The following is a 24,313-nucleotide window of genomic DNA, read 5'->3' as shown; positions in this document are numbered from 1 at the left end:
TCACACAGGGTTTGTATATTAAAATCATATAAAATGAACTACCAGCCTAACTATTATTTTTGTATAAATATAGCCTGTTTTTTTCATACTACCTTTCAATCAGTAAGCAATTTAAAAAGAGAAAGAGCATGTGTATGGTTTTGAATGTTTTTAGTTTTTAACCTATTCTGTAATGGTGGTTGTTGAATGGTTGCAATACAGTCTGTACTGTCACTCCTTTATTGATCAAACCATTAGAATGTCTTCAGTGCAATATAAAGATATTTTAAAACCTTAAAAGGAACAAGCAATAACTATTTCATTCTCCTTTTAAAATCACTTCCAATGAATTTGCACTTGACTGTTTCAGTATTTGTGCTGAATTCCAATAGACTTAACTCGGCTTTGATTAAAGTTGCTTATGCAATGTTTTTGTGACATGCAATGATGTACTGAGTCGCAGTGGCAGTATTCAATAAACAACAAATGTAGTCATATTGTATTTTATTTGTGAAAATACTTTCATCCCCTTCCATTATGTTTGGATTTTTTTTTTCCTTCATTTGGCATGTATAAAGGGAAAGTCCCATTTAAATACTTTAGTGTTTCTGCTCACAGTATCACTGTTCAGTAGTAAACCGTTACTTCAGAACTCCACATCATAGTGGCTAACAGCAAAAATGTAATGCAAATATGAACAAATACACTACAGGATGTTTACAGTTTAGAATACAGCATGATACACGGCTCGTTTCAGAGCAGAGAGGCCACAAACACATTAGCGGCTTAAAATAAACATAGCTAGATTGTAAATGCTCTTATACACACACACCATGCTGAGTCAATGGACTGAACATAATTAGATTTAATTGGCCTAAAGGTACAATATATAAAATTTGCTTAATGAAATATTAAGTACTATATATATTTTGGAGTGTTATAACAGTCATGTGATTATTTAAACTGTGGTCTGGAAAAGTATGTAGGTTACTTTGGATTCCAGTGAGCAAGTAGTGCCAGCTAACAAGAAAAAACAAAACAACTTATTGTACCTTTAAACCTCATGATGATCAGGATGTGTGAGTGCATACAAGATTCTGAATTCAATACAGTTGCTGTGCGTTCACATCCACCATCTGTAGCATGTGTGCAACATTACTAGACAAGAATTTTGAGGTTACCGGTGCTGAGAAAACAGAAAAACCATTTACTCAAAAGTCTCGGCAGTTGTTGAATTCTGTCAATAAATATTTATGCGACATGTAGAACACTTTCATGCAACTTCAGTCAAGGGTATTTGGAAATGAAGTTCTACGTCAGTATAATTAATCCTTTCAACGATCATTTTCAGAGTTTTAAATTATTGTTAGACAGATGTTCAGGATTCAACAGCTGTCCTGAGACTTCCATTGTAAGGTATTCAGCTTCAGTACCTGCTTCATCCTGGTCAGGGTTGCTGTGGATCTGGAGCTAAGCCCAGAAGCACACCATTTTAGCATAGCTAATCCACCTTCCTGCATACCTGTGTGGAGGCAACGCTACCCACTACGTCACTCTGCTGGCAATTTAAAGTAATGAGTATAGAAAAATGTGTTGTCTGTGGTAAATCTCACATACACTGCAGATGCAATGGATAGAGAGGAGGTTAGATTCCATTTACCTTTTTGAAGCATTTGGTCGTCATAGCTGTTTCCAACCCCTATGCTTATACATACAAAGCTTCCTTCAGGTGTAAATCCTTAAAAATGATACATACATAAATACATACATAAATACATACATGACCAACATTTCATTTTCTACTCAGCTTCAGCGCAAGAGTGCGTCAAAGCTCTACAGCTTTAAGCTGGAAGACCTCTGACTACACTAACTGCACGATCTATAAAGAATCTGAAAAAGGATAAATGTAACAAGCAATGACTGGTGGCTTCATTTTAACAAAACTGCCGTCATGTGTGCAGACAGTACAAGACTCTAGAGCTCAGGTTTTCCTACCAACCAAGAAGGATCCACACCTAACAGCTGACTCATGATCAGGATCACCTGATTAAACGGGTGTAATCAGGTGTGGCTCCAAACTGACTAGAATGAAAACCTGCAGTTACACCAGTGCTTTGTGGAGGCTAAAAGTAAAATAGTGAAAATTACATTCAGCATGGTTCTTCTACTATAATAGCAGGTACCCAAGCGCACACACTCAAAGGCAATCAGTAGCAACGCATTGCAGGACAGGAAAAAGCTTAGCTCACAGTGATGACAGGTTCTCTTTCCTTTTGGAGGCAGAACAGCAGAGAGTTACAGTAACACTGCAGCTGCTGCTTTCCTTCATCAGAAGAAACTCAGATGTAGCTCAAGCACACTAGTGCAGCCAGTAGCAGAAAAGCACACAGCCTTGTGACAGTGAATCAGCTTCACTTGGTTCAACTGCATAGGTAGAGAGAAAAAGAAAAGAAAGAGCTCAGGCAGGATTAGGACAGAGCCTCGATGCGTCACGTTCCGCTTGTCCATCAAGTCTCAGGCAGTCAGTGAAGCGAGGAGAAATCGAAATCTGCGAAGATCTCCTGCTGCTCAGCTGTGAGGAAGAAGGGTGTGTGTGGAGGGGTAAGCACAGGCTTTAGGCGTGTGAACTCCTCGTCAAAGTTGCTCACATCACCCGGGGCTTTGATGCTCGGCAGGAACGGAGGCTTCACTCGCTTGGCTAGCAAGGCTTCCCAGTCCACTCCCTGTGTAGTTACAAAATGACTGAGTCCACTGACTTGATCTATTATTAGTCGTATTTAGAAAAGGTGTGTGCTAAGTGTGCAGGAAGGTCACCTGAAAAAACCTGTGCCTTTTCACCTCGTTAGCGTCCTGCTCTCCAGCACCAAGCCGTTTTTCTGGGTTTTTCTGCAGCAGCTGTGACAAAGATCAGCAAATGTCACTAAAAACATTAATTTACTGAACCACTAGGCAGCGGGAGAAGAGGGGGGGAAAAAAACCTTATTAGAACAAGTCATATTATGCTTTCATTGCCATGGGTTTTGCAAATGCAATAACATTTTAAATGGAGCATATAAGTAAATATCAGCTGTATCTCGGGGGGGGGGGGGCGAACAACAACAACAACAAAAAAAAAAAAAAAAAAAAAAACAAAACACACCACCACTCTTTAGGGAGTCTTGCCATCAGAAAAGCACCAAATACTGTCCTGTCTGAAAGCAAAGTACCAAATCTCAGAGACACTCAGGAAATCCCACAAGACACTGCATGTTTTCACTGAGGTGAATTGGGTGTGCAGAACACTGCAATATCACCAACAATAAGCAACAGAACACAAACACACAATACATCCATACACATGCATGAAATATTGTAGTGCTGGTTATACCGGTTAAGTAAGAGATAAAGCCAAAGTGTCTCTGTGTATACAAATAGTAGATTAGGCAGAGGCAAATAAGTTGGACCACAGCAGGATGTGGGGCAGCAGGTAGTGTTACTGCCTGGATTTATGTAATTAAAGATCTCCTTTAGAAGTGTCCTGATAAAAAAAAAGTACACCCACCCACCCACCAGCCAATCAGAAATGAGTATTTTACTAGGCATTGGTATGAAATACCTATGAAAATAGGTAAGATTTCCGACGTACAATTTGATACCTAAATAACACACCAATCAACTCTCTCCATAATAACTCCAATAAGCCAGGTACAACCACTTTATTCGGACGCCATGATAAGCTTCATAAATTCTCAAAAACCACACGTTGTTGTATCAGTGTGAAACTTTCACTGCTGACCAGATGTTAGTTGGCTACTATATTCTTGTGGAGGTGGAGGCAGGGCCAGGAAGCCTGAGATATGACTTACACAGTCCTCAGCCATTAATCATGCTTACAGAATCCACTCACAGAGAGTTCGCTAAAATAAAATGACTCTGCGTTCCATGTGAGTAGATATCCTACAACACACAGTCCTGTAAGGCTGTCCTCAGTTTAGTATTAGGATGCTATGGAAGAGAGGAGATGTAGATGCACACTTACCTTCTGAATGATAGAGACTGACTCTGGGGAGAGAAACCTGGGGTAACGCACTTCGTCGTTCACTATGCTGTCAAACACTTCCTCCTCGTCATCACCTGGGAATGGAGACTGAGAGGGAGGAACAGGGGGATAGCTTGCATTATGATTATGTATGGCAGATAGTGATGTTTTTGGCAGTGACATAGTGACTATGCATGTTATTGCACATTAATTTTCCTCAAAGAGGTTATATTTTATCTAGGCCGGCTGTCACCATATGTGCTGTAGGAATCATTAATAAAAGTCACTTCAAAGCTGTTCATGATCAAATACGATAAATATGAAATTTACTCACTTTACAGTGTCAGGATTTAATTTAGTATTTTGTAGAATTAAACTCACAGCTAAACAGGAAGATGTGTATAATTGAGGATAACATTTTAATAACCATGTTCTCCCGGGGAATTGTAAGTAATTCAATTTGCCCCATATTTTTGTTTATTGCTAGATTTAAGACTACCAAAGAACCAAACCAGCAATTCTCAAATATTATGACTTCCTTTCTAGGCATTATAATTATATTTTTTTTAAAAATCATCTTTTAAACAATAATCCTTGAAGGGTTGGTAAGGATGTTCACAACATTCAATAAAGAAGTGAGATTTTCTCCATTTCATGCAAACTGATTAGAACATGATACCACAACAAAGCCTTTGCTCACGTAAATTTTGGACCAATCGTATGGCTCTTTACCTTCCTAACTGCATTTTGTTGCAGTGAATCTCATTTTCAACTAAGCACTGTTCAGATTACAGAGAAATGGATGAGGAAGCTGTAAATGCCATTTTCAGCTCTATTACCAACAGAGATAAGGCACTGATAAAGCATCAAGAGTCTATTAAAGTTTACTGTTCTTAAATAAATGCAGCAAACATGCCCTGAGTTTACAGGGAAATTTTTTTATCTAAAGCTAATTTTGAAGCGAGATTGCACATAATTGGATGGTCAGTGTTAAAATGTTGATATTTATAAATTAAATCCATTTTTAAACAGAAAGCTGGGCTTGAACAGACCTCTCCCACTAGCATCTCATAGATGAGCACGCCGAGGCCCCACCAGTCCACAGCGCGGGTGTACGTGCTGTCTGTCAAAACCTCAGGGGCCAAGAATTCTGGAGTTCCACAGAAGGTGGATGTTCGGTCACCGTGCCCCATACCTGAAGAGTGTAAAACAAGAACCATACTCAGTCACTAATGCCCAAGTTCTTCCTAATAACATTAGCGGATATAAATGACCAGTTTTGTATGTTTCTCTCCTTTAATGCAACACTAAACCTGTATCATTCTTGATGAGCTTATATAAAGGTATTAAAAGAAAGAAATCAAAAGAAATCTAGATGAGCACCATAGATATAAAAAGTACCCACATATTTTTTTTGGCACAATATGAAATCTATAAAACATTTTCAGAACTGATCATACTTTCACTTTATCAATACATATTTGTTATTACATGGAATAAATACATTATGGTTGTTTTATTGTAACCTTCCAAGAGGCAATTTTTTTTTTAATCCAATCCATCAATGATATGGCATTACCTTCTTTACAAAGCCCAAAATCTGCTATTCTAACAAAGCCATCAGCATCCATCAAAAGATTGTCCAGTTTCAGGTCCCTGTTGAAGAATGTAATGGAGTTCAGCATTTACTTTAAAAGTGACTCAGGCTATATTTTTTAAAATGAAGACCATAAAGAGAATATTTACCGGTAAACAATTTTGTTCAGGTGCAGAAACTCAAGACCCAGGAGTACACAGGCAGCATAAAATCTGACGGGAACAGGAAGGAAGCTTTAAGTCAGATTGGATATATAAACGCAGATAGAACAGGTCTATTTTTATGTTGCCTTGTGATTCAGAGGCTCACATGTGAACAAAGTGAGAAAATTAGCACCTTTTTACCTTTTTTCAGTGGTTTTCTGCTTTAAGGTAAAAAAAAATATTCCTCCAATGTATTCCACCTGCATGTATTCCATGACATGTTTGCTGTCTGATGTTTGCTTGTTCAGTTTTGCACTTGAGCTATGAGCCACTAAAAAGTAATGGCAGTCTAACTCTCCCAAATATTTTTAAATAAACGCCTTCCCAGTTTTGTATACCACTTGCTCCATTGTTAATATACGTAGTGTAATTGTTTAATAAGAATATTCTTTAGTCACATTTAACCATTTAAATTAATTCCACGGTGGGAGGAAGTAGTAAAACACCTTTAATGAATAAATAAATAAATCAATCAATCAATCAATCAATCAATCAATCCAAGATGGCCACCCCATAACATTGCAGATTTCAGATTCAGCTACACTGACATTTTGTTTTACTTTTTATTAATACTGTAATACAGTTTCCTAAACCACATGGGCAAGTCTGTGTGACATTACTGAAGACCTGCATGTAGTTTGAGCCATATATTTACAGAAAAGATTTTGGAGGAGACGGACATCTATTATTTGTTAGCTCCATTACTCTGGAGTTGCAAGGCTAAAACACAAGCATCAGACACCAAACAAGTCTTAGCTGACAGGCTAAATCTGTAAAGCAGTAATTATGAAAGTTTTTATTTATTTTAAATAGAATCCTTATTGATACGAGATGTACAGGTATGTAATAACACAGCATTTAAATATGCATTAGTGAAAAAAGACAGTGTAATGTACGAGTTGCGTGCATGCCTGCATTTAAGCATTTGTATAAATAAATACCGGGTCTGGCGTTCAGTGAAGATGCTGGTGTGTATGTGGGTCATCAGGTCACCTCCAGGTGAATACTCCATAACAAAGCACACATGGTCACATGTCTGGAAGCAGCCATGAAGGTTGACAAGAAATGGGTGTCTGGATGCATTAATGGTCTCAAAAATCCTCTTCTCACACATCAGACTGATGGAGGGGGAAAAAAAATACCACAATATAAAAACAGAAAAACTGCTTATCAATATACACATTGAAGTAGTTAAGAGCACTTTTCAATAAACTTTCTATCTATGCATTTGTAGTGTACAAGAGAAAAGACCAAAAATAAGTTATAATTTATACCTTTATAACAGTTGTAAGTGAGTCTGGCATAAAAGGTTTTTCGTTATATTCTCAGAAAAGTTAAACTAGTCTAACGGTTACAGAAAATCAAAAACAATGCTTAACAATGCCACTAATAAGACCTTCATTTACTCCCCCCCCCAATCTCCTCAGGTTTTCCCACATCACCTCACTACTGTGTTCCCTCCAGTGGCTTCCTGTAGCTGCCCACATAATATTTAAAATACTGATGCTTACCTACAAAACCAAAAAACAGCCCAGCCCCTACCTAATGCCCAGCTCTGCATCATGTTCCCTTTGAGCCTCTAACATGGCTCGACTCAACCAACTATCAGTCAAGATACAAGGAATACACGCATCAAGAGTGATTGCTATCCTGGATCTGGATTTCTAAAACACTCTGTTCTGACTTCTTTTTCTGTCTCTGACTGTCTTCAAATTACAAATTACTTCTTCACTATACACTTTAAGAAGTACTAATTTACTTTAAAAAAAAAACTTCACTTGTGTTATTTTTGTTGCTGTACCAATTCACTGTACTTGTTCCTTTCTAACAGGGTTGTAGCTTGATAGTATTCCTAACCTATTTATATGTTTTTGATGGAGACTATACTTCTGTAACTTCACAGAGACCACAGTTCACAGTCACCTGTCTACTTCATCACGTGTCACCACATCCCCTTTCTTCAAGGCTTTGATGGCGTACAGCTTCCCTGTGCTCTTATACTCTGCTAGCAGCACCTACAATGGCACGGACAGGAAAACTTTATTGCACTGGTCCTGAAAACAGCAGGTTAAACTGACAAGATTAGCTCAGGGCTGGGAGAATATACCTTTCCAAAGTGGCCTCTACCAAGGACAGAGATACAGACGAAATCATCCATTTGCAGCTCAGGTGTTTGCCTGAAATAGAGACAGGAGACAGACCATTATGTTGTGTGAACTGAGAAGTCGAGATGTATATAAAGGAAGGCATTCAAAACTGAAGAGTGATGAAATAAAATGTAGTGTATGGGAGAAAAAGTGGAAGAATGAAGTGTGAATGTGAGAGACAGACAGCGTTTGCTCTGTTGAACAGATGTTGCTGACAGCCGACTTACTTAGGAATAGGCTGCAGCACAGCTCTGCCTCGACAATCTTCAGCTTGGTTACCCTTCAAGTTCTACATAAACACAACAGAAGATACAAGAATAGTGACATATCTGAACCTACAAGGCACTTATCAGTATACTTAATACCAGTGAATGAATGAGTGCGAGCTTACTATGGACGCAGGGCTGTCTGCCTTTGCCAGGTAGAGACGAGGGGGTTTGGGAGGTCGCTCCTCACTGAAGTTTAGTTTGACGATTGCTGAGTCTCTAAAAGCAGAAAGCGTTCCACAAACTAAGAGGATCAGTATTCATACAGTATGCAGTACAACAGCAGGATGTTGTTAATTGTTGATGATAAAGCAACATGCAAAAATCTGAAATAATGGTATATTATTATATTTTGCCGTAACCATATGAATGATGGCAAATCCGCTCATTTACAGCAGCTGTAAGAACCGGATACTGAACTCACCCTGATGGAGGAGGGGTGGATGTGGAAGTTTTTTTTTCAGCAGGGGGGGAGGTGAGATCAGGCTCTTGGGGTGGAGGTGGAGAGGGCAGGTCAGTGGAGGCCAGCGGGGGGCTCATAGCAGTAATGGTGCTGCTGCATGGTGGCAACACACTCATCATCAGACGGCCCCACGTGGCGAAGTTCATGTTCATCTGTGCCGCCCGTAAGAAGTTTTTACCTAAAAGGAGAATAAGGAATAAGTTCTATAAGTTCTAAAATCAATCAAGTAAATATCTTAAAGCTGCTATGTGTTGGAATATTTTAAAGGTATACTCCAGCATTTTTCAGCCTAATCTCTATCCAGTGTATCTTTAGTGTATATATGATTACTACAGACCAAATTATTTAACATATCCCTGTACTGAGACAAGAATAAAATATGTTTACTCAAAACTGGAAGTCTACAGGTAGTTATCCACATCAACTGTGACAAAGGATGCGTGTACCACTAATAAGCATTGTACAAATTAAAAAAAATACCTTTCTCTTTAGGGAATATACGCTTCTGTCGCTGTAGCTTCGGGTGCCGCTCAATGACAGGGTTGATGAATCTCACCTGCAATGATATATATGTGTGTATTTATGTATGTAATTATATATATATGTTTAACTGCAAGATGAAGTATTGTCTGTTTTGTGCTAGCTGGAGAGTTATATGACAGCTTTGTGCTGTACTTTATTTTGCCCACTTTCATCAGTGTTGCCACATACTTGTGTGCTCCTCATTCTGATCAGATTGTGCATCATCTGTGCATCCTAATTAATCTGTCTGCCATTCTACTGCCAGTGTGTCGTTCAGCAGGTGGTGGGATGAAAAATGAAACTGTTTGTTTTGTGAAAGTCAATAGGGTGTTTTTCTGGACTTTGAGCCTAAAAAATCCATGCAACACAAATACTCAGTATGCAGCGTTAAGCTACAGTTTTTTCAGTTACAGTGTCCTACCTCAGTGAACAGTGTGCCTTGTGGTTCCAGGTAAAGGCACATGCCATGCCGCTGGTTATCCAGAAAGTCTTCCAGACGCAGGAACTTCACAGCACACAAAGCTCTCCAATCTCGCCAATACACACCGATCTCCAGCTCCCGAGACTACAAAAGCAGAGACACTTACATGAACACTTTACCTTTCAGACATTCATGCAACAGTGGTTTGCAGTCATTATCCTCTCAGTAAGGAAAGAGGACAAGACATCATATTAAACCACATCCATAAAACCTGTACCATGTTAATCCTTATTTACATGCATTATGTACACACCTGATGACAGTATGCAGTATTCTGGCACATCCTCTCACTAGACACTTTTTAAACTTTTGCAGGGAACAACTTAAATCCAGTGGGCTGGGCCAGTGTTAACTGAATCACTGGAGGCAAGATTTCCATCGCATTGAAAAATGTGTTTTCGTTCCTCACAGATGCAACTGAATCAGCCTGAGGCTGACCTTGGACCCAAAACTGAGAGTAGACTTGGCCAGTTGCTTTTCTCTGCTTCCGAGGCCAATAGGAGATTAATAATAGAGTATTAGTTACAGATTACAGCAGATAACATGAGGGTCTGAGAAGCTGATTACACTTTGTTAGCAAAGTCATATTAATAAAGGCAAGAAAAAGCCCATATAAACTGCATTAGCCGCAAAAAGTGAGACTAGAACGACTGACAGGTTTTGAGGACTTCACTACACATAAGAGTGGTAGTGGATGCCCAAAATCTTAGAGCAGAGAATTATTATTAATTTTTTAAATCTAAGAAACAGGAGGAGAGTAGGTGTAGGATCTGGATTAAACACTGGACACTCTCGAGTGGCATAACAGAAAAGCGTTCACCCCTCATTGCCAGGAGATAACAAGTTCAAATGTCGATGATGCCACAGCCATCCATGGCTGGGAGTCCAAGATAAATTGGCCCTGCTCTCTAGGTGGGAGGGATGGCATTACTCTCTCCCCTAGCCAGTCGTAGGCGCCTGTGTGGAACAGGATATTTAGGCACTTTCCTCTCAGTGTGTTATACTGCCCTGTTATGCATCATGAGCATCAGTTTGAAAAGATGCAGTGGCTGGCTATGTGTGTCTCGGAGGTGTTAGCCCTCAGACTCCCTGGAAACTGCCAAGCGATAGTAGGAACTAACTAAAAGGTAGATTTTGACAACTAAACACTGGAGGGAAAATGTGGGGAAAAACACTGAACATCTTAAATTGAGAAGTTATCTAAATCACTGTAAATATTTAACATAGCCATTAGGAATTCACACTAAATGTTATTCCTGTACAGTGCTTATAACTGTACATTTATCTCACTGCCGTGCCAGAAAAAAAAACAGCTCTTTTATTTCTGTCATCTACTGAGCATGACTCAATACTTGAGGAAATTGCTGGCTTGAAATGCATGAGAGACCATTTTGTCTCCCCTCCCTGAAAATTGTAATGTATTCTGTTCCAAAATGATTAGAACTATTAAGGTGAATTTCTACCATGAAAACAGAAAAGACATTTGGCATGCTGGACTCAAAAGCAGGACTTAGCAAAGGGTCAGTTAGATATCCAATTCTTGGTCAAAATTTGAGACTACAAGGCAGGCTTGAGGGTCAATGCATCAGTTCCACAAATAAAAAAAAAAATCAAAATACATAATCTGTGCGTCACAGACCCTCTCCAGTTCGATGCTGAAGCTTTGGTCCCAGGCTTCTTTGCCCACAGGCCGCCAGTTTGTGTGACCCACCATCCGGTTGTCCACCTTCAACACTGCACTGATTTCCGCTGTGGTAAAAACATACACATACAAAATGATTTTTTTTTTTTTTTGGTTTCAAACAGCAAATTCACTAGCAACAATAAAAAGGTCAGAAAACCTGTTCTATCATACGTTCCCAATGAGGTTATGCCTCTTAAACTGATCAGTTTATGCCTTGCTATGGTTTTAATCAGCACGATAGCGGGACCTACTGGACAGTTCATCGGTTTTGGCCATCTTGCCATTGGTGCTGCGTGTGGACAGGCCCGTCCTCATTCTCAGGGACTTGGCTTCAGAGGGGCTGCTGGGGGAGGAGGAAGCACAAGCCACACGACAGCGGCCTGGCACAGATTCCAACAGATCCTGACAGCCCATTAATCTGACTTCCAGCCGACCTACACAAATGAACATAAACCATGATCAGCAAACGCAGCCACACACAGTCACAATCATTACAATATCTGCAATGAATTGTCTGATATTTCTCTAGCATTTGACTGTATTATGTAAGAAATACTCAAATCAAAAGTCAAACAATAATTCTCAACTGGAAGGAGTGAGTCATCAGACATTCCCTTGTACAGGTCGTTTTGAATAACTGTGTGATGCTGGAATATCTTTAAATACAGAGATGGTTTGGAGCTTCGGACAATTATATATAGACAGCTAATCAAATGCATGACAGAGAACTTTGTGAGGAAATAAAATAATACCTGTAAGACTGGCGGGTTTGAAGAATGAAGATGAGGAGGCAGATGATGAAGAGCGCTGGCGGTTCCTCTGCAGGCCCAGGTTGGGTGAGGTTCCCACAGTCAGCTCCTCTTTAATGTCAGACAGTTTGGGGTGGTCTGGAGGAAGCTCCGTGAGCCTCCGCTCCAGAGACAGACGCAGAAGATCCAGCTTCTGAGAGGACTCCTGCAGACGAGCTTGAGCCTGAACACACGTTTAAATATTTAAATGCAGCACAGACTCCAAATAAACAGGTGAAATTAAAAAGAACTTGATGACTTGCAGAAGAATATCACATTACAGTCCTACCCAAAAATGTGTGTTACTATTTTCACTTTTAAACTATAATAAATTGGAACATTGAATAACTGTTAGATTTTTGAGCGATTCTAAATAAGTGTAATAAATGAAGTGTCTTTATAAAGTTCAGCATGTGGCAGGATCAACTACAGAACAAGTAAGATTAGCAGCAATGATTTACAAAGTCATTTTAAAAGTGTTTATGAATGATTACAATGATTATCCAATTTTTTTACATTCTGCCTGCAGAATCTAAGAAGCCATGTACTGATGAGGGCAATGTCATGTGTGTGGCTCGTATAATCCTCATAACACTAACAATTGTAGCCAGAAAAAGTGCCTGGGATTAAGAAGAGTAGCTCTTAATCCTAGTACTATAAACGTCATCCTATGTAAATATCCTGCAGCTCCAATACAACCAGTCATACTCATGAACAGCCTTATAATTATTACATAAGGAGTATTAAAAGAAAAAAAGAAAAAAAAAAACGTACAGAGCACACAGTGACAAGAACTGGTACTGGGTGCGATAAATGCACAACCACATGGAACCGTTTATACTCAGCAGTACTTCTGCCCCATTCTGAACTCACAAAACATAACTGCATGCATGGATTTTAACTCTGCTTAACAGAACACAATTAAAAGATCTAACATTTCCAAAAGATCACACCTCAGCCAGGGCACGGCGGTCTTGAACTCTGCGGCCTCCAAGCTGCCTCACGACGTTCTTGGCCCCTTCAGCCACTGCAGCCTCGATCCTCAGGTGATGCCGAAGCTCCTCCATCCTCAGCTCCAGGGGGCTGATGGTCTCCGAAGGCCGACCTGAGAGTGCAAGGACTGCTTTTTTTAATACTGGGTAATTTCAGCAGTCTTTCAGTAAGATTAGTACTTGTCACACTGTATGAGATGATCCCAATAAAATCTTGGCTGGATTCTATAATTGACTGTGTGATAATGTGTTCTCCGTGTCAGATTACATAATATAGATCCTCTCACGAAAGAACAGTGATTAAAGAAAATTACTGTGTTCTGCTTACACCACCAACCAGCATGATCCGGGCTTGTGCAGAAAATGGGGTCTAAACAGAAACAAGCCTTCTGTATTATAGTGGAACTGTTATGCATGTTATCAACGCACTTTGTGAAGAAAAGTTTGTAGCCGTTCAAGGCTGGGTAAGCTGTAGGTTGGTAACGTTATATTTGATTGTCTGCGCTTTGATTGTCTGCGCTCACCGTCTGTTTCTGAGGCCTCGCGCTCTCCCTCTCTGGCCTGAGTCACTTTAACAATCTGCATGCGCAGCAGCTCGATTTTGGTCCTACTATCCTGCAGCATCTGCTGGGCTGTGGACAGCATCTTTCGGTCCTGGAGCGGGAGATTGGCAGATAAGTGAAAGGACGATAAAGACACGGGAAGTGAGAGATAGAGATGGACTTTGACGGAGATCAATCAATAGGCAGGGGATGAGAGATAAGACAGGTGGACAGGGAGAGAGGGAGAAAAAGTGCAAAAATAAAAGGGAGTATAAATAGGAGAGAGAACAATATTAGATCAGAAAGCAGAGAATGACCTTCCTCCAGTAATATGATGACAAACAGATCAGTTGCTGTGCAGTGGCCTTTTATAGCTTCCCATTATTTTCTATGATCATATTCATTACAGCCAGTCAGGTGTTTAGAAACCCCAACCACACTGTACTGCAAAGTTTTATTAGCCATGATAAGTAACAAAAGACATAACTTAATAATGTAATTAACAGAAATTAGAAATTACAGAAAGTGCAATCTGCAGTAAAAACCAATTCAATGTGAACAAATAATGAGAAACAGCACAGCTCAGAAGACACACACGCACTGTTTGGGATGTATTACATATAGAGGGCAGTGTTTGAACTATTACAGAATGCAGCTTTAAGCAAAGCCACTGTAAACAACAATCAAACAGTGAATCCAACATTCAGCTGTAGGCTCTGAACAATGTCTTCATTTTATGAAAGCCAAAGCCTAGAGCAAATAAAGCTGGGATATGAAATATGAGATGAATGGTGTATGTCCTTCAGTGCCTTTTCAGCAATTTCGCATGCATTTCTGGACTGAATGGAATGGAAGAGATTGCAATTGTATTTCATGCAGGAGTTAAAACAGCTATCTGGAGGTCAGAATAGACACAAAAGAATGGTTAAATTATTTTTTGTTTAACTTTTCACCACCATTTTACATTTTACTGTCCCTGGATATTTTTTTTTAACATGCGTAACGTAAAAATTAGTCCAAACTGACAGGCATACAAACACTGCATAAAAATACGAAAGAACACTACCGTCCACAGCGCTCTCCCCCTTTCTAGGCAGTTTAACAGCTCATCAGTCATCTTTGGTGGACTTTTAGACTGCTGAATGGCATCTCCTTTTTCCTTCACTCTCCCCATCAGATGTTCTCTCCTGCTGCTGGTGTCCTTCTATCACCCCCTAGTCGTACCCGGTCACGCTGCTGGGCTGTTTGTGCCTGGAACCAAGGTGCTGAGTTCTCATCTTATCCGACATCACCTTCTTCTTATTGTTTAGTGTCCTTGCATCCTGCCTCTCTCTCTCTCCCTCCCTCCCTCTCTCTCATTCAAACTGCCTGTTCTATAGAGCACCGTCTTTCACTCCTTCCCTTCTCACTCCCACCCTCTCCCTCTCCTCACTAGAGTTATATAGCTGTGTGCTGGTGCTGCTGCTGTTCTCTCCAGCTTGACTAGCCCACACCAGAGAGCTACAGCATTGGTCGGTTCAGAGTCACATGGTCCGATGCTGTCGCCAGGCCCAGGACAGGAGGTATGTGTTAAAGGTAAGTGTGTGTGTTTGAGAGAGACAGAGGCTCTGAACCCAGTGCTGCATGCTTCCAGGATGGCAGTGGAAGCATAAATTAGAGGCTGCCAGGACATTTAGTACTAAGAAGGCAGCAGTAGCAACAGCAGGAGTAAGGGGGTGAGGAATGTGCAGACTGGCTAAGCACAATGTTTTCTCTACTACAGGTCATGTGTCCATCAGTCTAAAAAAGGGTACAGGAGCATGTGTAGAAAACCTTTAAGAAATAGGGGAGGAGGAGAGTTATAGTAATCAAAAACAGAAGCATGAAATTTTCAGGCATGAGGCCAAAACTTATAGGACTGGTCCAGCCAGTTATGATAAATGAACAGATTGCATAATAAGGTAAATTTGCATCCAAATTTCAAGCACATTTCTCAAAAAGTAATAAAAGGAAAAAAAAATTAATTCCTTGGGAGGAGTGATTACAACTACTATTTATATGAATATTCTAAATATAAAACAGTGTTGGCCATCAGTCATGCACAACAGAATAAGTTGCCATAGTTTACTATCCCATTTAAAGTGGTAGAATAAAGTTGTGGGCATTTTGTTGCCATGGTAACTGGGAAACCCATTGTGGCTGTCAAACACTGAAAAATCTCTTTATCACCCTTTATTTTTCTACGACAACCAAGTGTAAATAAAGATTTGCCCTTTTTTTTCCTTTTTCCTTTCCTTTTTGCCCTTTTATGGCATTTCTTTGTTTCAGATTTTTGTATGCACATTTCAGAACTTCAATAAGAATGAACCGATTAAATTTTCCCCATTTCTGATATGCTCATGCTTTAATACTTTAAGTCAGATCCCGGTTACGTGCATTACTAGAGTAATGTCAGTCAACGCCACACACAATCACAGCATAAAATACGTCTGCCTATCAGATCGGAAAACATACTAGCACATGAGCATGGGCATGTGCTTTCCATTAGGGCACTGAAGTCCTGAGGGGATTAAACAGGAGTGCTGCAGGAGCTCTTCACCTTGACTGAACAGCTGGCATACATCTGGATGATGTTTTCGGCTCCTTGCTTCACCTTCAACTCCATGTTGAGCTGTTTCCTCAGGGTGCGGATGCGACTGCCCAGAGGAGATGTGGAGTCCTCCCAGTGGCATGGGTCTGGAGAAATGGCAGCATCTGGAGAAAAACAGCCAAGGAAAGCTATTCTAAGGAAGTTGTAAATGAATAATGACTGAGCCCTAAGCAAAAATAAATTTGATTAGATCAATATAACTCTGTATTCAAAATGTTCCCCGAAATATGAAAGCAATAAAGGAGTATTGCTTTTGTTATTCCTTGGGGCAGGTACTGATAAGTCATTTAAACCACAACTACAGGGCAAACATTAAATAAGTACAAGCTCAAACAACTGTTTGGTTCTGAGAGGTATTAAGTTTCAAAAAGGGAAATGTGGTCATGACACACTACCCTGTATTCAGTACTGACTGCCCAAAATTGATTCAGTTTCCTCAAGTGGTGGTGTTTATCAAATGTGTTCAGTATGTCATGGCCAATTAAAAATATTTCAGCTAATTGTATAAGCTAGCAGGAAACAATTAAGTAGCGACACATTAATTATAAAGAGCAAAATAGCAACTGTAAGATTGAACTGTCCTTCAGAATGAAGGATGGTTATGTGCAGCAGTGGCAACTTGGATTTATGTATTTAAAAATGAACAGTATATATGGCATTATATATCCAGCGCCTCACCTGGGGTGGTCTCTCTCTCTGTAGCCATGGCGCGTGCATTCAGCTCCTGAAGCTCCCAGTGAAGCTGCTCCAGTTTGCGAGTGGAGGCACGTAGTTGACCCTCCACATCAGCGGCACTCTTCTTGTTGGTGACAGCGCGCCGCAGCCGCTCTGCTGCCTCCTTGATCTTCAGTTCTCGCTGGATCTCTTGCCTGAGCAGGGCACGGGCGTCTTCTAGCCGCTGCTGGAACACCGGGTCGAGCAGGTCACCCTCAGGCAGACCCCGCAAGCAGCCGCTCTAGAAAAATGTGTTAGACAGCAAAATCATGGTCTCTGAATACTTCTGAAATGCTGAATATGCCCGCTGTCCTCGGGTTATAAGTTAAGTAATCTTAGTGCCACAACAGACAAAGCCTATGTCGAAGGCTAATTATCATCACCTTATTATGTTTTATTATATATTATATTATGCAACTTCTGTACAAAGTTGGATTCAAACACACCTCCAAAAAAAATACAACTGACATGAATATACATTATGCACAAAAAAGGAAATAATTATACCATGGTGGTAGTTTGCATTTAGTCAAAAAAATAAAGGATTCCCGAGTGGCTCAACAGGAAAGCGTTTACACTATCTTCATGAGATCAAGTTTGAATCCACACAGCCATCTGTGGCTAGGAGTCAAGAGAGAAAAACTGGCCATGTTCTTTGGGTGGGAGGGATGGTGTCACTCTCTCTCCCCTGTCAATCACAATGACACTAGCCAACTGCGGGTGTCTGTGAGCTCACGTATGTGGAAGAGGGCAGATAGCACTTTGAAAAGAGTGGGTGGGAATTGGCAAGACCAAATTAGGGGAGAGAATTTCTGTAAGAAGACATTTATTTAACATTTTTAAAAGAAGTCTCGGGCGTACACATAACCCCCGATTTAAAGGATTTGTTCTTTAAGAAATATTCACCCGTAATGACAAGATTTAAGCAGGATATGAATAGGTGGACCTCTTTGCCAATTTCTTTTTTGGAAGAATTAATACAGTTAAAATGAATGTACTTCCCCGTTTGCTTTATTTATTTCGGTGTATACCCTGTTATCTGAACCATAACTTTTTTAAGGGTTTGAATGCAGCTATTAGTAAGTTTATACGGAATAATAAAAAACCCAGGATCAAGTTCTCTTCTCTTCTCAAGCCAAAGGAGTGTGGAGGCGGATCTTTACCCAACATGCAGCTTTATTATTGGGCTGCTCAGATGGTTTTCAAATGATACAGACTCTCTGTGGGTCAGTATGGAATCCTTTGCATGTGCCCCGAGAACACTAACATCTCTTCCATTCATTAATAATTTTAAGAAGATCCAGCCAGTAGTTGAAAACTTTGTTATTTAACACCCTTTTGGCTTGGGAAGATGTTAGAAAATATCTCCATCTCCCCAGGAATTTAACCATGCAATCCCCAATCATTTTGAACCCTGATCTCCCTGCTTCGTTAGCTAGTATTGGCCTTCGGACCTGGGTAGAAAAAGGTATTTTTAATTTAGCCAGCTTATTTACAGATAATGTTCTCAAATATTTTGAGACATTTAGAACAGATTATCAACTTCCTAGAACAGATTTTTTCAAATTTCTCCAGCTACGTCATCTGAAATTCACTGGGAAATGTCTGACACTGAGAACCGTCTCCTTCTCCCAGGAGCGTTGAAGGGTCAGATTTCTTATCTGTATGGCTCCCTTTTATCAGAAGCCTCGTCACCCTTAAATCCTCTAAGAAAGGTTTGGGAAAAGGATATGGGCCAAACATTCACTGATGATGAATGGCTTTCTATATGTGAGGAGGTACTTCATAAATCAACATCAAATTCTGTGCATGAGCAAAACCTTAAATTCATATACAGAACACATCTCACCCCTGTACGCCTCCACAGAATGTATCCGAACGTATCTCAGTTGTGTTTTAAATGTAATTCAGAAACGGGAACATTGATGCACCTATTTTGGGAATGTAAGAAAATTAAAACTTTTTGGTATGATGTACATGATCTGGTTCAGAAAATACTGGCTAGAAAATTTACTTTGTCTCCATCTATATACCTGCTAAACTGTAAAACATCACTAGATCTTCCTTCTGATTTAAACTGTTTATTAAATTTCATTACTTATCTGGCCAAGAAATGTATACTTATTTTATGGTCATCATCATGTGTACCGACTCTGAAGATGTGTTTGGCACAAGTGGCTAATTTTCTTCCTTTGGAAAAACTTACATATGACTTACGGAACAAATCTGAACTATTCTGGCAGATATGGACCCCCTTGTGGGATCTACTTGAACAATCATGACTTTAGTCCTGCCAACTTTTTTTTTTTGCCCTTTGGTTTTTCCATGATCACTCCGTTATACTAACAGATTATTGTTTGTGTTTAAATGTTTGCTGTGGGTGTCGACTGTATATTGATCTGGCTCTGCTTTTTTGTTGTTGTTAAAAAACAATAAAAAATATAAATTAAAAAAAAAAAAAAAAAAAGAAGTCTCCAGCATAAATATTTTGTAACAGTAAGTTTTCCATCTCAGGAAAGTCTTCAGGACAGAGGATTTGAGGTTTAAGAGAGAAGGGGAAAAAAAGGCTGGTGAGGAAACATAACTGATATAACAGGAACGAACTTGTTCTGCAGATGTTCCACAACAATAAATATAACTATAAAAATAGCCTCAAACAAAATTAATTCGAGAGACTTATCACATTGATACTACAATCTGATGAATTTTTAGAGGAACCCTTTAACAGGCAGCTCAACAGAAACAACATCCAGCTCACAGCCTTGCAGCTTTAGACATACTTTTTTTTTTTCCAAACAGCGTTTGATACAGCGGGAGTGTTTCTTGTCACCAGCGAGGCGCACACAGAAGAGCTAAAAATCATTAACTAGGGTTGCCAAATTTCAGCAAAATATCCAGCCCACCTACATCTCAAAAACCAGACAAATGACCTGAAGCTAGCCCAGAGGCACTGGAATTCATGCTTTGGAATTCAGGTATTGGAAAAGAGAGACACCTTTTTCTTCTTTTTCTCAGCCTTTGCATGTGAAACAGTCACCACTGTGCACAGGCGTTTCTGATGTATGCATATTATCCACTCCATAACCCTCCTTTCCCTCTCTCAATCATTGCAATATATCACTTTTTCTTTGTTTGAGAAACTTTATTAGATTTAATTCTGATTATTTGCTAGAAAATCAAGATATCTGCAACCATTGAGTAGTTTTTAAATAACGCAATTTGGTATAAAAACCTCAACGCTAGCAATCTTGTCATTAACTGTCCTGTCTGCTGCTCCTCCTTTACTGAAAATGTTAATAGAGTGAGCAAGGGGCAGAGTGATTGTTGTCCCAATGTGGCTCTATTAGTGCTTGTTGCAGTTCGTATTTTGGATCACTAGGTGCAATAATAACTCTGTGGAGCTAATGGGGCAGTGAGAACGCTGCTTCACAACAGCACAATATCTAGAAAGGCGAGCAAATCAATGGAACATTGGCTTGTACGAGTCAAATAGCCAAATTTTTTTTAAATCACTGGTTACTCCAAAGAGGTATTTAGTACTTTAACAGTATTTAAATTGTACAGAGTTGTGAACGAGGACTTTATGAAGATTAACATTTGTTGAACAGCTGATATATATGGTGGAACTCTGCGTCAACGACCCCTGTGGCTGAGCCGGGTACTTGTAATGGAGTCAGTCAATGTTAGGAGGAATTATTTATTTAAAAAAAAAACAAACAAAAAAAAAACACTAACAGCAATCTCTCAATACCAGTGTAGTGTGATATAATTTATAATGATATTAATGTTACTGCATATTACTACAGTACAGATCATACAGTGGTATCTAAATGCATGCTTTTAAATCCATGGAATGATTCACTACAGTCAGTAATTGTACCTACAAAGTGATCTATATGGCAGACATATCTGTTAATATGTATTTAAGGTGTACCGTATATTGTGGTGTATGTTGATAAGGTGTACGTCACGAAAAACAAATCATGATTTAATAGTTTAACCATTTCTCCAACTCCTGTAATCCCAGTAAATGGCAATAGTGAGAGTGAAAGGAGCCTGAATAAGGGTTTTTAACCCACAAGGTATTGCTTTAATGTGTTTAAACACAGTTTATAGATGCGTTATAGAAACAAAGCTTAGACTGAGCATAAAGTACATCTGATTCAAGAGTGAAGGGAAAAGGTTAGGAAGTAAAAAAAACAGTCTGCACAAGAGGAAGCCAGTGCTAGTCGAACCTGCTTAACCTGAAACTCAGAACCCCTTAATGATGACTAGGTCTTGACAAATACAGTACAACAGTCCTAGAAACGACAACTGTAGAAATCCAGACATGGACAGATTAAAGAAAAACACTGCTCTACATGGTCATGTTCAGTGTGTGCGTCCTTTAAATCCCACTGGAAATACTGGGAAATTACTGTGATTTTAACGCTTGCCATTTTAAAGCTTTTTTTTTTTCTTTTTATAAAATGGATTTGCTTTTTTGTTTAACTATATAATAAACTAATTCCAGGTTTAGTCTATCATTCCTGAGATAAAGAGCAAATCATCTACAACACAGGTGATGTTACTAAACCTGCTCACCTGGAGAACTTCCAAAAAAACACAAAAGCCAATTAACACAAATATCAAAAGAATTCAAACAGTTCAGATTACACAAATATTACACAATATATCACAATTCCAGGAGTTGTACTGTTTGAAAACAACTTCAGCTGAGTTAATAATAGCACAGAATTTATAACAAATAAATCAATACTTATCCAATCAAACAATCAATAACACAGTATTATTACTGTATCAATAATACAGTATTGTTTTGTATAACATATAACCAAATAATTGATTAATTTTATTAATATTAATGACTAACAGTAGTTCCAGTATATCAGGGAGTTTCACCCTGAATGTAACCGACGCTAGGTGAGCTAACCTTGCCTAGCCTGCTAACCTGTTAGTCAGCGTTAGCGTTCCAGTAAATGTTAATAAGCATATGAACATGTTTGGGCTATTTGTAATCCTTTTTCCCCACACACTGACACCCAAATCAGTTTAATCATTCTTACCTGAAGTGTCACACCCGCCATCTCTCTCTCTCTCTCTCTCTCTCTTGTGTGTGTCAAGCAAAGCAGGCGGTTTCGGTTTGTTTGTTGAATGACTAGCCAAATAAGTTACCTAGCTTGAAGAGGAGCCGTCCTCCTGACTAACTTATTCGTGCTTAAATAAAACAAAACATGTCGAAATTAAATTCAATTCAACTGAAAGGAGCACGGTGGAAAATCTCGCCCACACATGACAACTACCAGCTGCCTCTCAAACACGGAGGCTACAAGTGACTGACACATTGTTACCGGTACTTTGGAAAGTTTTTCCCTTCTTTCCGTTTTCCTGAGGTTTGAAATTCCACTGACACCTCCCTGGAAAACTATTGGCTCCCGCACCTGTCAATCACAAACACACTCCAATGAACACGCGTCCTTTCCTCGGCGGGGGCGGATTTATGGAAATTAGCTGATTAGCAAAGTCTTATTTATTTATACTGTTTAATTCTCGATTCTGATTGGTCAGAAGGTGTTGCTTCATTTCTATAACAGAGGCTCTGACAGTAGTTCCGGCTACAATTCAAATCACAGGTTTATATATTAATGCGCTCGTTCAAATACGTCATGGTTTCTATAGTAACAGCTCATTAACACAGGGACTATATGGTGGACGCTTCAGATAATCTAATACTAATAATAAAGGATTAAGACGACGTGTTGTTATTTAAGAAAGAAAAGCATAATCTTTGATATGGTGAAGTTTTCGGTAAGGAAAGGTCTATTTAAGATTGCTGAGCGTCACTGCTTTGAGCAGTCAGCAAGTTTTCCACCATGGGAAAGTCTCCAGAACACACAACTTTGTTATCTGGTTTCTGCGTATTTTTTTTTGTCTTATTAACTTCAAGAGACAGAAAAAAGAGAGGCTGGTGAGTGAATGATAATATTCCCAGAGTGATAACAGGAACGAGTTTTAGTGATAACAGGACCTATCTTTTCTGGCGGATGTTCCACAACATTAAATGTAACTGTAAATGATTAAAAAGCATGATGTGTCATTCATTAATGAGTTTTTAAAAATGTGATCATTGGCAAATTGTTGTGGTGTAAAGGGAATAAAACATTATGGGACATACTGTTACTGGAAAATAATAAACTTTTGGGTGATAACAGTAACTTTGCTTCACGTCATGCTGCATCACACCACCTGGTCAGTGATATTATTCCTTGCATGATTTTTGACTGTAGTCAGTTTGTGTGTTTAGTTTCTCAGTGTGAAATGTCTTGAGAATAGGCCACCAATTACATAATACCAGTGGTGGTTCTGTGGTGGTCCCTTTCCCAGCTAGCGAGGGTAGAGGGGTACACCTACAAAGTGCACCTATATGGTGGGTTTATCTGATAAAATGGTCAAGCTGGATACAAGCGAGGTGTATATATTTGTTGCTGTATTTACATTTATCCTGAAACCAGTTCTGTATATTTGCCTTGAGAGTTAGGATGCAAACTTTTACCCAATCATGAACCAGATATTCCAAATCAACTTACAACTTTTAAGCCATTTTTAGTCTCAATCCCTCATTGTTCACAGACTATACTACAGCACACAAAGCGGTTGCACTTCATAGGCTATTAGACCTAGTACTCCATAAAGCTGTCTGTAGTCTCAAGTCTCACACTCAAGTGCTGTATTATGTTTCTACCAAGCTAGTTATTCCCCATGCTTTGTTTTCTGTTATCAGGAAAGCTAATATTTACTCTGGTCCAGTCTCACCAATGGCTTCTTTTCAGCACTAAAACAATTACGCACACACATTTTGAAATAGTAACCAGAGAGGTCAGTTGACTTAACGTAAAATGTTGTGGTTATATGGTAAAAGTAATTGTATCTTTTTGTTCTCTCTCAATGAGCTCTTCTCTTAGTGCATTGACAAAATGCTGAATTAAAGGCAAGTGAGTGTATGTGGAAGTACAGAAACAGTATCAGGTATCACATTAACACACAACACATGACGGGATGTGTGCAGCATGTGTTGTTTGAATATTTACTTGAGCCATCACTGATGCTCAAACAATATTCTCACTTGAAAGACATTACCATGCAAAACATGGCCAATAAGTAAGTGTATAACCCAAGTAAATCCCAAACACTAAGAACAAACAAAAAAAAGTGTATATATATATATATATATATATATATATATATATATATATATATATATATATATATATTTTTTTTTTTTTGCAAT

At 39.2% G+C, this 24,313-nt stretch overlaps 1 protein-coding gene across 2 annotated transcripts; it reads right to left on the bottom strand.

Annotated features, from left to right (window-relative positions):
* Window positions 1-468: 468 nt before the first annotated feature.
* On the bottom strand, window positions 469-22,423 carry pkn3 (protein kinase N3). Of its 2 annotated transcripts, XM_026921495.3 has the most exons (22): window positions 22,092-22,423; window positions 16,990-17,266; window positions 16,261-16,415; window positions 13,665-13,794; window positions 13,102-13,253; window positions 12,113-12,332; window positions 11,612-11,794; window positions 11,316-11,425; window positions 9,617-9,760; window positions 9,154-9,229; window positions 8,635-8,851; window positions 8,336-8,429; window positions 8,172-8,233; window positions 7,905-7,974; window positions 7,721-7,812; window positions 6,739-6,915; window positions 5,744-5,806; window positions 5,577-5,653; window positions 5,050-5,192; window positions 3,998-4,105; window positions 2,794-2,874; window positions 469-2,702 (listed from the first exon to the last, which is right to left on the bottom strand). In XM_026921495.3, exons 1-22 carry the CDS (start codon window positions 22,110-22,112, stop codon window positions 2,502-2,504), a joined length of 2,853 nt encoding a protein of 950 aa, XP_026777296.2. In that variant the 5' UTR covers window positions 22,113-22,423; the 3' UTR covers window positions 469-2,501. The 2 variants fall into 2 exon arrangements, with proteins under 2 accessions (XP_026777296.2, XP_026777298.2); XM_026921497.3 differs by lacking the exons at window positions 16,261-16,415; window positions 16,990-17,266; window positions 22,092-22,423 and adding an exon at window positions 14,749-16,233.
* Window positions 22,424-24,313: the final 1,890 nt, after the last annotated feature.

The sequence above is a fragment of the Pangasianodon hypophthalmus genome, chromosome 27 (genome assembly GCF_027358585.1).
Source record: "Pangasianodon hypophthalmus isolate fPanHyp1 chromosome 27, fPanHyp1.pri, whole genome shotgun sequence".
Classification (NCBI taxonomy): Eukaryota; Metazoa; Chordata; class Actinopteri; order Siluriformes; family Pangasiidae; genus Pangasianodon; species Pangasianodon hypophthalmus.
This window is presented reverse-complemented; position numbering and strand designations above follow the sequence as displayed.